Source organism: Clupea harengus, chromosome 6 (assembly GCF_900700415.2).
Source record: "Clupea harengus chromosome 6, Ch_v2.0.2, whole genome shotgun sequence".
NCBI classification, from domain to species: domain Eukaryota; kingdom Metazoa; phylum Chordata; class Actinopteri; order Clupeiformes; family Clupeidae; genus Clupea; species Clupea harengus.
Genome location: NC_045157.1, coordinates 10280193 through 10293905, shown reverse-complemented (window position 1 = coordinate 10293905; position 13713 = coordinate 10280193). Strand labels below are relative to the sequence as shown.

Here is a 13713-nt window from a genome sequence, read left to right as displayed (position 1 = left end):
GGATGTTGAGGTGCAGCTGCTGATTGAAGCCTACCCGGACCTCACCACACACACCTGGATCTTGCCTTACAACTCCACCAACAAGGGACACATCTACCGCCATGGGCCCTACAGGTCGGACACACACACACACACACACTCATTATTATTATCATTCACAGTTGTCAATTATCATGTAAGTGTGTGTGTGTGTGTGTGTGTGTGTGTGTGTGTGTGTGTGTGTGTGTGTGTGTGTGTGTGTGTGTGTGTGTGTGTGTGTGTGTGTGTGTGTTCATGCGTCACTAAGGGCTCAACTTCCTGTTGACCACACATAATGTGTTAATGCATGCACACACACATTTGTACTGCAGAGTTTGCAGTTATTTTGGCCCCAGAAAGAACTACCAGAGTCAGCACTCTCAGTTTGTGAGAGAACACAAACACCCCCACACACACACACCAATAAACAGCGACACACACACACACACACACCAACACACAGCGACACACACACTGAAGTTCCCTGTTCTTTTCCAGTGACCCTGTTGTAGCGTTTATAGTTCACTTTGTCCTTAGGACAGTTATTGTTATTGTGACAGACATTTGTGTTGCTCGTAGCGATGTTAACAAACATGTTTAGGTCGTTATTGTCCTCTCTTGCATTTGTGTTTATCATTGTATTCATATTCATATTTTGTAGACTGTGCCGTGTTTTGTTTTGGGGTGATAGATAAATGTATGTTTTGATGTTAAGGGTGTTATTGATTGTCAAAGGGAAATGTATATTATGATGTTAAGGATGTTATTGATTGTCAAAGGGAAATGTATATTATGATGTTAAGGATGTTATTGATTGTCAAAGGGAAATGTCAGTGTTGCAGCAGCAACTCAAATCCCCTAAACTGTCTGCAGGTGGGAGGCCTCTCTGCTTCTCCGGCGTGTGAACTATCAGGAGCAGGGCCTTTACACCTTCACTGCCCTCAGCCCCAAAGCCGATGCATCCATCTCCTTCACTCTCCTCATGTACCGTAAGTGTGTGTGTGTGTGTGTGTGTGTGTGTGTGTGTGTGTTCAAATATGCCAGCACTGATGTTGTCACTTTTCTGCAGCTGTCTGTTACATGACTTTTTTCTGGATGTGTGTTTTCAGCCACCCCAGCACCACCTACCCCAACTATACTTTATCTGTGACAAGTGATATAGAACCCATGGTAACTAACTCCACCCTTGGGCCACTGTTTTTTTTTTGGGGGGGGGGGGGGGGGGGGGGGCGCAGTTGGGCGGCGCGGTTAAAATAGCACTCTACAATGAGAAGAAAAGAGGTTGAGTAGAATATTAAAAAAAAACAAAGCTTTATTTCAAGAACACACAGTGCTCAACACTATCCAATAACAACCATCAACAAACTGTAACTTTAGGCATTAGAGGTTCAGAGCAGAATGGTTTCAAAGGTTTACAGAATAAAACAGGTGCCCACACCCTCACATGAAAGAGGTTTAGAAAGAGATATCACATTTTACATTGGGTATTTGACAAGAGTAGGCCCCACTACTTGTAAAGAAATGTAGCCCTCCTCTCTTTCAAGTTGGCAAATCTCTCAATAACTCTCTGGTTAAAGTCAATTATGTCTTCCCTCACAACAGCCAGCATACAGTCAAGAAGTTCATTCTGGACTGTTTTGGATGTTCCCTTAAATACAGTCGCGCTCTCGAGATGCTCTTTCAGTGCACTGTCAAGGCAACGACGTCCACCAAGCCACGGAATATCCCTGGGTTATCCGAGTTCTTGCTCTCATCATGACCACGCAGGGCCAACTCATGCACCACAGAACTTCACACAGTCTATTATTCTTGAGAGAATGTGTCTGTTTTTCCTTACTTCTTCATTGTGTTTTCGAATGCCAATTCGGTACCCTTCGTCGAGCTGCTCAGCCATACTCAGTCTTCCAAAGAGGCTTAGCTTCAGGCTGTTAGTTAGATGGCTGCGGCAAGATTCGTGCTTCTTACATTTATCGTTGAAGTGCTTTAGATCCCTCATCCCCGCAGCAGTCCAGAATGTTTCAGTCCCAGGACTTTGGAACAACAGGCAGGGAAAACAAAAAAACGCATCACTTACTGAACAACCAGCTAACCAGCTCCGGTTAGCATACAGGCTTGAGCAGTGGCGGCGCCAGACATTTTTTTCTGCAGGTGCTATGGGGGAGCTCGGCGTTTTAGTGAGGGTGCTATGAAATGAGGATGATAGCCTATGTGTCACATGGTTCTCCACTAAAACAACTGTACATGTTTGTTCTCTGAAGCGTCTTTGGGGTCCATGAAAAGCGCTAAACAAACTGATTGTATTATTATTATCATTATCTAGGCTTCTTCCGACAGACGCGCACATCTGCGACGGTCACTGACAAAAGGCATACATACAGCATGTTATAGAGTCCGCAATCCCAAATACCTAATTTACTTTAAAACACTTGTGGTAGTGAGGATTAAAGTTGGGCGACAGGTGACCACTACCATGTCAGATAGTGAAATGAATCTTGGAATAGCAGATAGAATTAACTAAAACAGTCAAAGAGTCAGAAATGCGTTAAAAAGGTATATATTATTTTAGTTCACAATCATCAGTAATCACATAGAACCTTATGTATACCTAGCACACAGACAGACTGCTTGTCCTAGGCTAAAGAGTCTCAGATTTTTTTAAGGCGGTTCCAAAAAAATCCAAAAAAGGCAAAAAGTTAAAATCTTCGGCAAAAAAGGGCATCTTCGTTGCTAATCAACCGAAACGAGTCTTCAGCGACACAGGGCAATCAATGCATGCAACAAATCAGACAGCTTTCATTAATGTTACACAGCTAACACTACCTTAGTTGCATTGTACTCCAACGACGCAAACTGTCCCAACCAGCTTTTACAAAAACTCCTTTGTTGGACTCCAAACATGCAAGGTGGATATTTCTGGAGTTTTGGTCTTCTCGGACCATCCTGAGCGTTCATGCTAATGTCACTGATGCTGCTAGCACCATGGTTAGCACCCTCAGTAGTAGTGGAGGGTTGACCTCCTTGACCACAACGTTCCTCTCCTTAAAAATCCACACCAGATACCCCTGGCATTTCTTCTTCTATTACGTCACTCTTGTTTCTTAATCGTTCTTCCATGGACATGGACATTTAGGTAGCAAAAACCGATGCATTTTTGATATTTACTTGGAACTACCACGCACTAGCTCGATTTCTCTTTCAACTGTTCGGTAACGTCAACATTCAAGCGTGTGACGTGAAAGTTGGGTCAAAGGTTATGACAGAATGATTGCTCTGTGTCTAAAACAATCTGTTCATTTCGATCTGTTATTATTTTCTTTTGTGAGTTAAATATTATTATCACACAATAAATAACGCAGAATTAAATTAAATAACAATAATAAATAAACCATTATTTTCTTGGGGGTGCTATGGCTAATCCAGGGGGAGCTAGAGCACCCCCCAGCCCCCCCTTGGCGCCGCCCCTGGGCTTGAGGAGAAGCTACGGGTGTACGTCCTCCCGCGGTCGATGCTCTGCTGCTGCATTTTTAAATCCGGACGTTCGGGTCTCATGTCTTTCAGTCTCTTCTTATTGACATCTGATCGTCGATTGAAAGGTGTTTCACAAAGAGATACCACAGAGTTTTCAGTCGCCATACTCAATCAAACGCCTAATCAAAGTCCCTGCTAGCTATGTTGCTCTCGTAGATACGTGAGATTTATATGGGATGTGAGGGAATGATAAAGGTCTCTGATTCGACGAATAGTCCAGTGGCATTGAAATAAGAAACAATGTCATTGGTTAGGGCGCAAAATTTTGCGCCCCAGGATCGAACTTTTATCCGCCAATGAGAAGCCGTCCTTGCTCAAATGTATGTGAAAAGTATGAGAGCTCCCATTGACTTCCATTTGGCCGGCGCCCCACCAGGGAGGAGGGGCTTATCTCAGTGATAACGAATGGCAATATATTATATTTGGTCACATTTAAGTGGTTGTTGACAGGGGCTTACGGTCTCCCACACACATTTAACGCGTTAACACAGTACATTTCTTATTTTAATTGTTTGGTATATAATGTTTTTTTACTTTTTTTTTTTTTTTTTCATCTCAAAATTTTAGGAGGGGCGGCGCCCTTGCGCCCTGTATTGACGCACCGCCACTCTGACTCAGTCATCAGTAAGTTGTATTAATTTGTTACTGGTAGTGAGTGTGTGTCTATGTGTTTGTGTGCGTGTGCGCACGTCTGTGTGAGCATGTGTGTGTGTGTGTGTGTGTGTGTGCACGTGTGTGTGTGCGTGCCCGCGCGTGTAGGGAATCCAATACTGGGCTTCATTATGTGTTTATGTGTGTGTGTATGTTTATATCAATGCCATATATTTAATTCAAAATATCATACCTAGTTTGTTCTATGCGAGATGTACTCTGGAAATATTTGATATCTTCAGCCATATACACATCTGTGTCCATGTTTTTCCTAGTTTAAACTCTAAGTTGAGGTTCAGTATTGCTGACCTTAATGAAGTTCCCCTTTTAAATGACCCTTTAGGGTTCAACCCTGAACATGATTAGCAAATAATCTACAGTACAGGTATAAGGACAACAGCAGCACCTGCTACTTTAGTTCATCAGCACACAGAGCTTATGACTCTGATATGCGCTCTTCACTGGGGTGGTCAGGAAGGGGTATGTGGGCTGGTGGAGGTAATTAACATCTTTGTTTATTTTTCATCCGTGTAATTATTAATGACTTGGGGGTGCTGATTAAGGTAAAAGATTTGACCTACTATATATCCTGGGGGAAAACCATATTAATTTGATGGGATATAGTGGGATAGTTGGAAGGCAGGATTGTAAGTTTTTGATTTGAGTTTGATACTGTAAAACGTGATTTTCTAAGCCAATGGCGGAATAGGTGTCCTGAAGGTTTTAGCGGGTGTGTGTCTCTCTTCGCTTTGCTGAAAACATAGCATTTATTAAAAGCACCTTTCTTGGTACGACCATAATTCATCTGACTCCATTTTCCTTGTCTGACTCCACTCAATTAGGAGCTCAGCCTCAGCTCCTGTCTTTTAATGTAGATTGCTACCCGTTTTTGTAGGCTGATCTCCAACTAATTTATTTGAACACCTATCGTCTGTTTTAGGTCGCTCAGGATTTTGCCGCGGCCGATGGCTTGTTTCGATCAACTTGGTTCAAGGACAGGTGCCAGGCTGCTTGTATGATCTCTGTATGACCATTTGATCCAGTGCAGAGGCTGGTCGGCAATCCTAGCGCTGTATAATACAATTAACAGTTCCGCTGTAGCACGTCCATCCCAATTGAGTTAGCCAGGAACCTCAAGTCTTACACTTGACACCGCTTTTGGTCTGAAACTCAATCCTAGTCAGTCATTGCGGAAACACCGTTACCTACGTACTTCTCTAATTAAGAATTTCTAAAGAGGCCACAGTGGGTCAGAGTTTTAACAATTTATTTTGGTACAAGTAACTAATACAGTTACATATTTAACAAGTTTAAAATGAATAATCTAAATTACAATTCTAAAGAAAAAAAAATGAAACACTCAGAGAATATGAACATAACTGACTGCTCAGAAGATGGCTACACACATAGTGTGGGAGTCCTGTTTACAGAATGCTTCAAGTTCTTTGACTGTCTTCCCCTTAAGTACCCATTTTAGTCCTACATCTGGTATAATAATGAATCACATGGACAGTGGTTTTCTTGTGATGAGGATCACACATTAACACGGACAAATGGAGGGGGCTCTCACCCAAAAAGGGGGTTTGCCCCCTTCAGAGATAAATTAGAAGACATGTGTGTACCCACCAAAACGTACTGCATCTTTAAAAACAATAAACCGTGGTTCACAGCAAAGCTCAAGCAGCTTCGTCAAGCCAAAGAGGAGGCCTTCATGAGTGGGGACAGGATCCTGTACAACCAGGCCAGAAACACATATGCTTATATGCTACTCCGTACTACACGTTTACGGACACATGGGAACGCCTACACGTAGGTGGAACGCCCTCTCCGTACTATCCGGGGCCCTCGGAGAGCCCTCCCGTGCACCGCTGAAATTCCTGTCGGTCCGTCATGACGTGCTGTACAGCTACGGATACCCCTTGGCCGTGATTGGTCCGCTACGACATCATTTACGAACGACATCATTTCCGGAATCTCACATTTCTGGACCTTGCGTTTTCTGTTTCATTCCCTATATATCACAATACCGCCATATTTAAAACCCACATGAGCGCCAGCATCTGACAGAGTAGTGCCAGAGCCCGGCAGGAGCAGACAGCAATTAAAATATTTTGTCCAAACGACCTTTGGACATATTTATTCATATCATATCATGGGACATATCCAACAGCCTCATTAGAATCTGCATCGACTATGATGCCATCTGACAGAAATATCTCCATACAGTTAATTTCTTTTAAACTTGCTTTATGATGCATTTGCCGCCTGTAATCGTGTTGTCCCACTAGGACACAAACAAATTCCCGCAACAGGAAGAAGGCTGTTATCCTAAATGTGAAGTTATTTTATTCTCAAAAACGCCCGACCCGAGCCCGACAGCAAGTCAAATATTTAGTCGCTCACACAAGCGTGCACAAGCGTGCACAAGAGGGAGATAAGCATATTGAAATTAAATTATTCACATTGCAAGAACGGAATGAAATGGCCTACACATTACACACTCTAGGCATCTGATATGCCTAAATAAAACTCACGTTATATGCTACACCAGAAGAGGCACGAATAAAACAAGTCTTACCATTGAAGATCAAGTATGCGGCCACGTTCGTTATAAAACTATCTACATAGTCCAACCATCGAGGTTTAATCCATGTTGTTGTGGAGAAAGAGGATGGCATCAATCATATTTCATTAAAGCTTCACACTTCTTACATTGGACATAGCCTATCAAACAGCCTCATTAGAATCCGCATCGACTATGATGCCATCCGACAGAAATATCTCCATACATTAAATGTCCACTCATTAAGTGTTGTTTTAAACTCTCCAGATGAAAGTTTTTCTTTAAAAAAAAAACGTTAAGTGCACAAAGTTCTACATAGTCCAACAATCGAGGTTTAATCCATAGAATCCGCATTGACTACTAAGCAGAAATATCTCCATACAGTAGATTTCCCCTCGTTTTGAATTGTTTTAAATTCTCCAGATGACAGTTTCTTTTTAACTTCTTCCTTGATACCAGTTTGCCTCCTGTAATCGTGTTGTCACAGCTAGGTCATAAACTAATTCTGGCACACAGGAAGAAGGCTATTATCCTAAATGTGATTTATTTTACTCTCAAAAACGAACTTCTGCTTTATATGAAGCAGACATGTTCCAGTGTTGGGAAAGTTCACTTTCTACATGAACTAGTTCAGTTCATAGTTCACACATTTTAAAATGAACTAGTTCAGTTCATAGTTTATAATTCAAAATTTAGAACTAAGTTCACAGCTCCAAAAAATTGAGTTCAATATGTTGCGAGCTATAATTTTTCTCCAATACCGCTCTCGGCCTCTATGCAATTTGGCGCACACACATCTGCTTAAAACACACAGAAAACACACAGCTGTCACTCGGCTATTACCGGACCAATACCTTTCAAACTCGGTGATAGTATTCACAACTCATTTGTCCTTCATTCTATCAAATATGATTAAACGGCATATGCATGGGTGTCGCCACAATATAACTTGGGGGGGACACGTCCCCCTCACTTTAAAAAAAGTTAGGGGGACGTTCTTTCTTTCCATTGCTTCGTTCCAAATTCGTTCCATTTTATCAGTAGGGGGAATACCCATAGCAATAGAAATCCACTCCGCATTTTCCTGGTTTCCTACACACCACGCACGCAGATTCAACTCCCATACTCCTTGATCGAAGCGTCTCGCTAGCAGCTAGCACTTGGTTTCAGACATAGACTGTCCCACAGACGAGATGGACATAAGGAGGTTTTTTCGAGGAAGAGGAAAGTAAGTCAGAGTTGCCCAAGTTTTCCCTATAGTGGCCAAAGCACCCTTATGAGACAGTCTCTGGCTGTAATAATAATAATAATAAAACTTTATTTATATAGCACCTTTCATGCAAAAGAATGCAGCTCAAAGTGCTTTAATAGCATTAAGTCATAAAGATCCTTCTGCAAACATATGGTTATAGCTAGATAAGCAAGCTATTTACCTAAAACTAGCACTAGGCAATACCATACTTTATTTACCCATGGAACAGCATTTGTTGATTTTTTAAATCTGGGTCTGAAATATGTTGTGCTTTTGGCCGTGTTCAGACCTAGGCGTCTGTTTCGGGCAGAAAGCCATGACCAGGAGGTTTTTTTCAAGTAGCTAAAAAAAATGCTGGTGGTTTTTTGTATTGCCATAACAACCGTAAGCTAATCTGGAGTTAACGTTAGCTAACATGCTAGTTTTTCTAACGACTTTTTAAATCCTCCTTTTAAATCTTTTGCTCTCATTAAATGGAGAATAAAGTGCCAAAGTTGTCAGTGTCAGTATTCTGTGTATTACACCAAAACATTATCCTGGCTATGACCAAGCTCAATCTTATTTAAGATTGCAGATCGGGCTCGTTTACCCAGTCTACCAGAACATAATAGTAGTCAGTAATTGCAGAGGGGGGGGGGGGGGGCGAATGAAAGAGAGAGATACTTTTCTATCTAAAAACATGGTAAATGCACCAGAATGCGGGAAATTGCATCTACATCTTTCAAAATGTTCTCGGGGAAAAGCCCCAGACCCCCCGCCAAAATATGTCCCCCCCACTCTCAAAATGCTGCTGACGCCCTTGGGCATATGGTATTGCACCCGTGAGGCAAGCGAGTAGAGTTTTGTTCAGTTATCTCTCTAGACTGATTACTGACCAACCTTCCACCTTTGAATAATGTAACTTATAAACACTTCGTTTTAAAGCGCTGTGGCCGTCCTTAAAAGATGTGTCAATAAGCGAACTTCTCCATCATGTGAAGCAGACACGTTGACTTCACTACTTATTAAGATGTTTTAAATATGGAATGCTTTATCGCGCAGGCCGCAGTCTCTCTATTTGCCAAGATGCTGATTATGGATTATCCGTGTGCTCTGCTATTGTTTCTAACAATACAATATTTCTTTATTTGAGTGTGGTTGTTTAGTGCGATGGGGATATATTATCGTTACTGTCTATAAAGGAAGGCATTGCAACGGGAAAATCTCCTGCTCATCTCCATTTGCGCCCCACCTGTCACGTCTCTGCGACCCACCAGTTGGGCTCTCCCCACACTTCGAGAAACGCTGCGGTAGAGGGAAATTGACAGGGTGGTTGCAATAATAATAAAAAATATATATTATTTTAGGAATTGATACACATGAAGTGCAGTTTAAGGCAAAGGGTAGTGATGGATAAAGTTTTCTATAAAAAACAAGTGAAGTCTTTCATTCTCACTTTCCACTCTAAAACTATGAACTGGTTCAGAATTTAAATGGTGAACTATGAACGTGAACTATTCATGTTTACTTGTATGAACTGAACTTTGAACTGGTTCATGAGAGGTGTGAACTTGTACAACACTGTCGGTCTTGACGTTCAGATGCTGTGCCTAAACTAGCTATACCATCGTCTCGTCACATGATCAAATAGAGACTTGACATTGGACCACAACATACATATTACCCAGCAATCATCATTGCAAATCTGAATATGACAAAAATACCAAAGAAAATAAGAACGTATTCATTTCATTGAATTGTTTTTTAATAGTTTCTATAGTGTATACAGTATATGATAAGCATATAATTTTGTTCTAGATTGCTACTATTTTCCCCACAAATAATACCTACCATGATAGAGATAAGTTTGCCTTTTCAAGTGTATATATAGCATTAGACACGCTCTGTAGTGTAATGACATCTCTGAGACCCATGTGACTACACAAACTGCACTTGTCCAGTTACCTAACTGCTGGGAGGTGGGAGATAAACAATCGACGACTTCTATCACACAAAGACGGCATGATGTGGCTTGTCTTCGACAAAAAAACGCTTCTCCACCTACTGTTCTGGCGGTGAATTCTTTTCAGCACCCACAGCCTTCGGAGAACCATAAAGGCAACAAAAATGCAAATTAGCCCGTCCTATCCGTCCGCCCGCCCATCCGTAACAGAGTCGGACTACCATACTGGCACCACCTTGGTAGAGGTGATCAGAGTAGCAGAGAAAAACTGGTTTTCAGCTAACGACCCTGCGCCAGTGTGGAGAGGCCTGCAGGACATCACCAACTATAGGAGAACCCTCAACTGGCTGACGATCTGAACGTGTTTTACTGCAGGTTTGATCACCCCACATTCACACCCCTCACCCGCTCCAACTCAGACTTCACACAATCATCTGCACCGCCCGTTATCACCTCTCCCCTCCCCCCTGACTCCCCACCGACATTGACGGTCTGTGAAGAGGATGTGGGCCAGCTCTTTCAGAGACAGAAGACAAGGAAGGCATCAGGCCCAGACAATGTGTCACCCTCTTGTCTGAAAGCCTGCGCTGATCAGCTGGCCCCCATCTTCACACGGATCTTCAACAGATCTCTGGAGCTGTGAAGTCCCCTCCTGCTTCAAACGCTCCACCATCATCCCGGTTCCCAAGAAATCCTCTATAACTGAACTGAATGACTACAGGACCGTCGCCCTGACGTCTGTGGTCATGAAATCCTTTGAGAGACTGGTATTGACCCATCTGAAGGGCATCACAGGCCCCCTGCTGGACCCTCTGCAGTTTGCCTACCGGGCAAACAGGTCAGTGGATGATGCAGTCAACATGGGGCTGCACTACATCCTGCAACACCTCGACTCCCCAGGGACCTATGCAAGGATGCTGTTCGTGGACTTCAGTTCGGCGTTCAACACCATCATCCCAGAAGTCCTCCTCACCAAACTCACCCAGCTCACTGTGCCTGCCTCCACCTGTCAGTGGATTACAAACTTCCTGATAGACAGGAAGCAGCAGGTGAGGCTGGGTGAAATAACATCCAGCACCCGGTCAGTCAGCACTGGTGCACCTCAGGGATGCGTGCTCTCCCCACTGCTCTTCTCCCTACACAAATGACTGCACCTCAGGAGACCCATCTGTTAAACTCTTAAAATTTGCAGACGACACATCAGTCATAGGCCTCATCCGTGATGATGATGAGTCTGCAAATAGGCGGGAAGTTGAACAGCTGGCCCTGTGGTGCGGTAGCAACAATCTAGAGCTGATCACGCTGAAAACCGTGGAGATGACAGTGGACTTCAGGAGGAGCCCCCCAGCACTGTCCCCCCTCACCATACTCAACAGCACTGTGAACCCAACATCAACACCATCATCTAGAAGGCCCAGCAGAGGATGTACTTCCTGCATCTGCTCAGGAAGTACAACCTGCCTCAGGAGCTGCTGATCCAGTTCTACACTGCAGTCATCGAGTCTGTTCTCTGCACTTCAATAACTGTCTGGTTTGGATCGGCCACCAAAACTGGATAGGAATAGACTTTAGCAGACAGTCAGGTCTGCAGAAAAGATCATCGGTGTCAACCTACCCACCATCCAAGACCTGTACACCTCCAGAGTCAAGAAACGGGCAGGAAAAATCACTGCAGACCCTTCACACCCCGGACACAACTTATTCAAACTCCTCCCCTCTGGTGGACGCTACAGATCACTGTTCGCCAAAACATATAGATTTATCCCTGCACTTCTTGCACTCTCCACTTCTTCTTTGCACTATTGTTGTGTAAAATTTCACAGCTACTGCATATAGCCATTCCGCCTTGTATATCTTCTTCTTCTTATGCCCTTTGCTCCTCTTGGGTGCATAGGCCATTGACGAATGTCCTCCATTTCGCTCGGTTGTTGACAGTTCTTTCAACGTCTCCCCAGTTGAGTCCTTTCCCAGCCATTTCTGCCTGGACACTTCTCCTCCAGCTGTTCCTGGGTCGACCAGGTTTTCTTCTTCCCTATGTGTAGCCTGGGCACCAGGTTAGGACTAGGCTCCATTAGTCTCTCTCTCCTTTGTGCGCTCTCTTCCCAGTGCCAATCACGTCACTAATTGGGGGGTGGAGTGGGCATCTGGTAGGCCACCTAAATGCCGTAGAGGTAGGCGTGTATATATATAGACACCTGGGGTCCTTATGCCGGTATGTTATCACTCTGCTGCTGGCACTGGTGTGAGGAAGCAATTATGTGGGTGCTGTCTCGAACTACGAAGGTATGTCAAAGCGGTTTTCCTTGATTCTGATTCACTGCGGGTTAGCATGCTAAGAAATGTTTGTTTCAATAGTGTGTATGGGGAAGCAGACGCTGATTGAACCGCAGTGTACCAGTGTTTTGCGTGATCATTTCCATGGACAAGGTACGATAATGTAACGGCAAGCATAACCGTTGTTGTACACTGTTTTTAACTGACAGATTGTAATATGATGTGTATTTGTTTTCACCCAGCACCCGCTGGGTATTGTGGCTGTCGTGGGGTACCTGCGATAAACGTAGCGTTCCTTGCATCCGGTAACGTGAGCGGCAGGTACGTCTCTGAGTTATGCTCTGCCGTAGTGGTGTAGCTCATTTGCCCGGAGGAATGTGCATAGATGCTATTTCCCTGGTCGCTTTATAGAGATTTAATAGTAGGCCTGCCTTTTATATTGACCACTTTGTCATGTGGCATCTTTATCCTGTTTGTTGTGATGAATAAATCTAGATCATGAATTGTATTGCCAATGGAATGTGATCAACCGGTATTAATTGTCTGTTTATGTTTTTAGACTGTTTAACTGCAACCAGCATTTGGAGTGTTGCTGTTGCTGTTCTCTACACATATGATTGTGGTGGTGATTATTGTTTAACTAGATTTTGGTTTGTTTTTCCTCTAGCCTGTTGATTGTAACGAGTATTGTAGTGAGTGCAGTTATTGTACATCACAGGCTAGAGTGGTTTCTTTATTCCTTTGTTTTGTCCCCCCTCCCTCTCGTGTAGCCAGCCTCGGTGGTGGTGGAGCCAGGGTAGCATACAGGGCCCTTTTGAGAAGGCAATCTCCCTAGTTCCCCCTCTTGCACTTAATGTGTAGCTTAGACGTGTGACAGGAAGTTGCTGTGAAGCATGAAGTCTTAAGTCCTTAAATTAAGTTTATCAGAGTGACATTTAGTTGCAGTGTGTCTATAGACAGTGATCACGTGTGATTGGGACCCTAACCCTTCTAGTTGTGGTTCTCATTGTCTTCTCTGGCTCCTGTGCCGTTAGCTTGGCGATTCCCCACTGTATTCCCTTGTTATTTATTTTACTGTCGACCAACCAAACCAGCACTTTAATACCATGTATTAATAAAAAAGACTATTTTTATACTTTTCCAAGAACCTGTGTCTGTACGGATTATTGAGACAGAGTTCCCCTTGCTCTGGCCTTAGCACAGACAAATTGAGATCAAGGGGTGGCGTAGTCAGCTGTACACTAGGGGGCGCTACATTTGGGTTCCATTTCAGTGCTTGCCAAGTGATGTTTGTGGCCGGTTTTGGTATGTCCAATCCAACTCCACTTTCTCCTGAGAATTAGCATGTCAATTGGATCCTGGCTTGTTCTTTTCCACAGGTCCACATTGCTTATTCTGTCCTTCCCCCAGATGTTCATTATCCTTCTGAGGCAGGTGTTGATGAATGTTTGCAGCCTGTGTGTTGATTGCTTAGTGGTTCTCCAT

At 43.5% G+C, this 13713-nt stretch overlaps 1 protein-coding gene and 1 long non-coding RNA gene across 2 annotated transcripts in view; both read left to right on the top strand.

Annotated features, from left to right (window-relative positions):
* si:zfos-1069f5.1 (macrophage colony-stimulating factor 1 receptor) overlaps nucleotides 1–1168 on the top strand; it is a 4153-nt gene extending 2985 nt beyond the window's left edge. The window contains exons 6-8 of the mRNA XM_042707970.1: nucleotides 1–114; nucleotides 892–1007; nucleotides 1128–1168. The exon at nucleotides 1–114 is cut by the window's left edge and continues 82 nt beyond it. Of these exons, the coding sequence (XP_042563904.1) occupies nucleotides 1–114; nucleotides 892–1007; nucleotides 1128–1168 (271 nt within the window). The remainder of the gene's footprint in view (nucleotides 115–891; nucleotides 1008–1127) is intronic.
* An 11057-nt stretch (nucleotides 1169–12225) lies between these two features.
* Nucleotides 12226–12835, top strand: LOC116220770. The gene is made up of 3 exons (XR_004163848.1): nucleotides 12226–12381; nucleotides 12471–12549; nucleotides 12788–12835. It is a non-coding gene; the product is annotated as an uncharacterized LOC116220770 (long non-coding RNA).
* The last annotated feature ends 878 nt before the right edge of the window (nucleotides 12836–13713 follow it).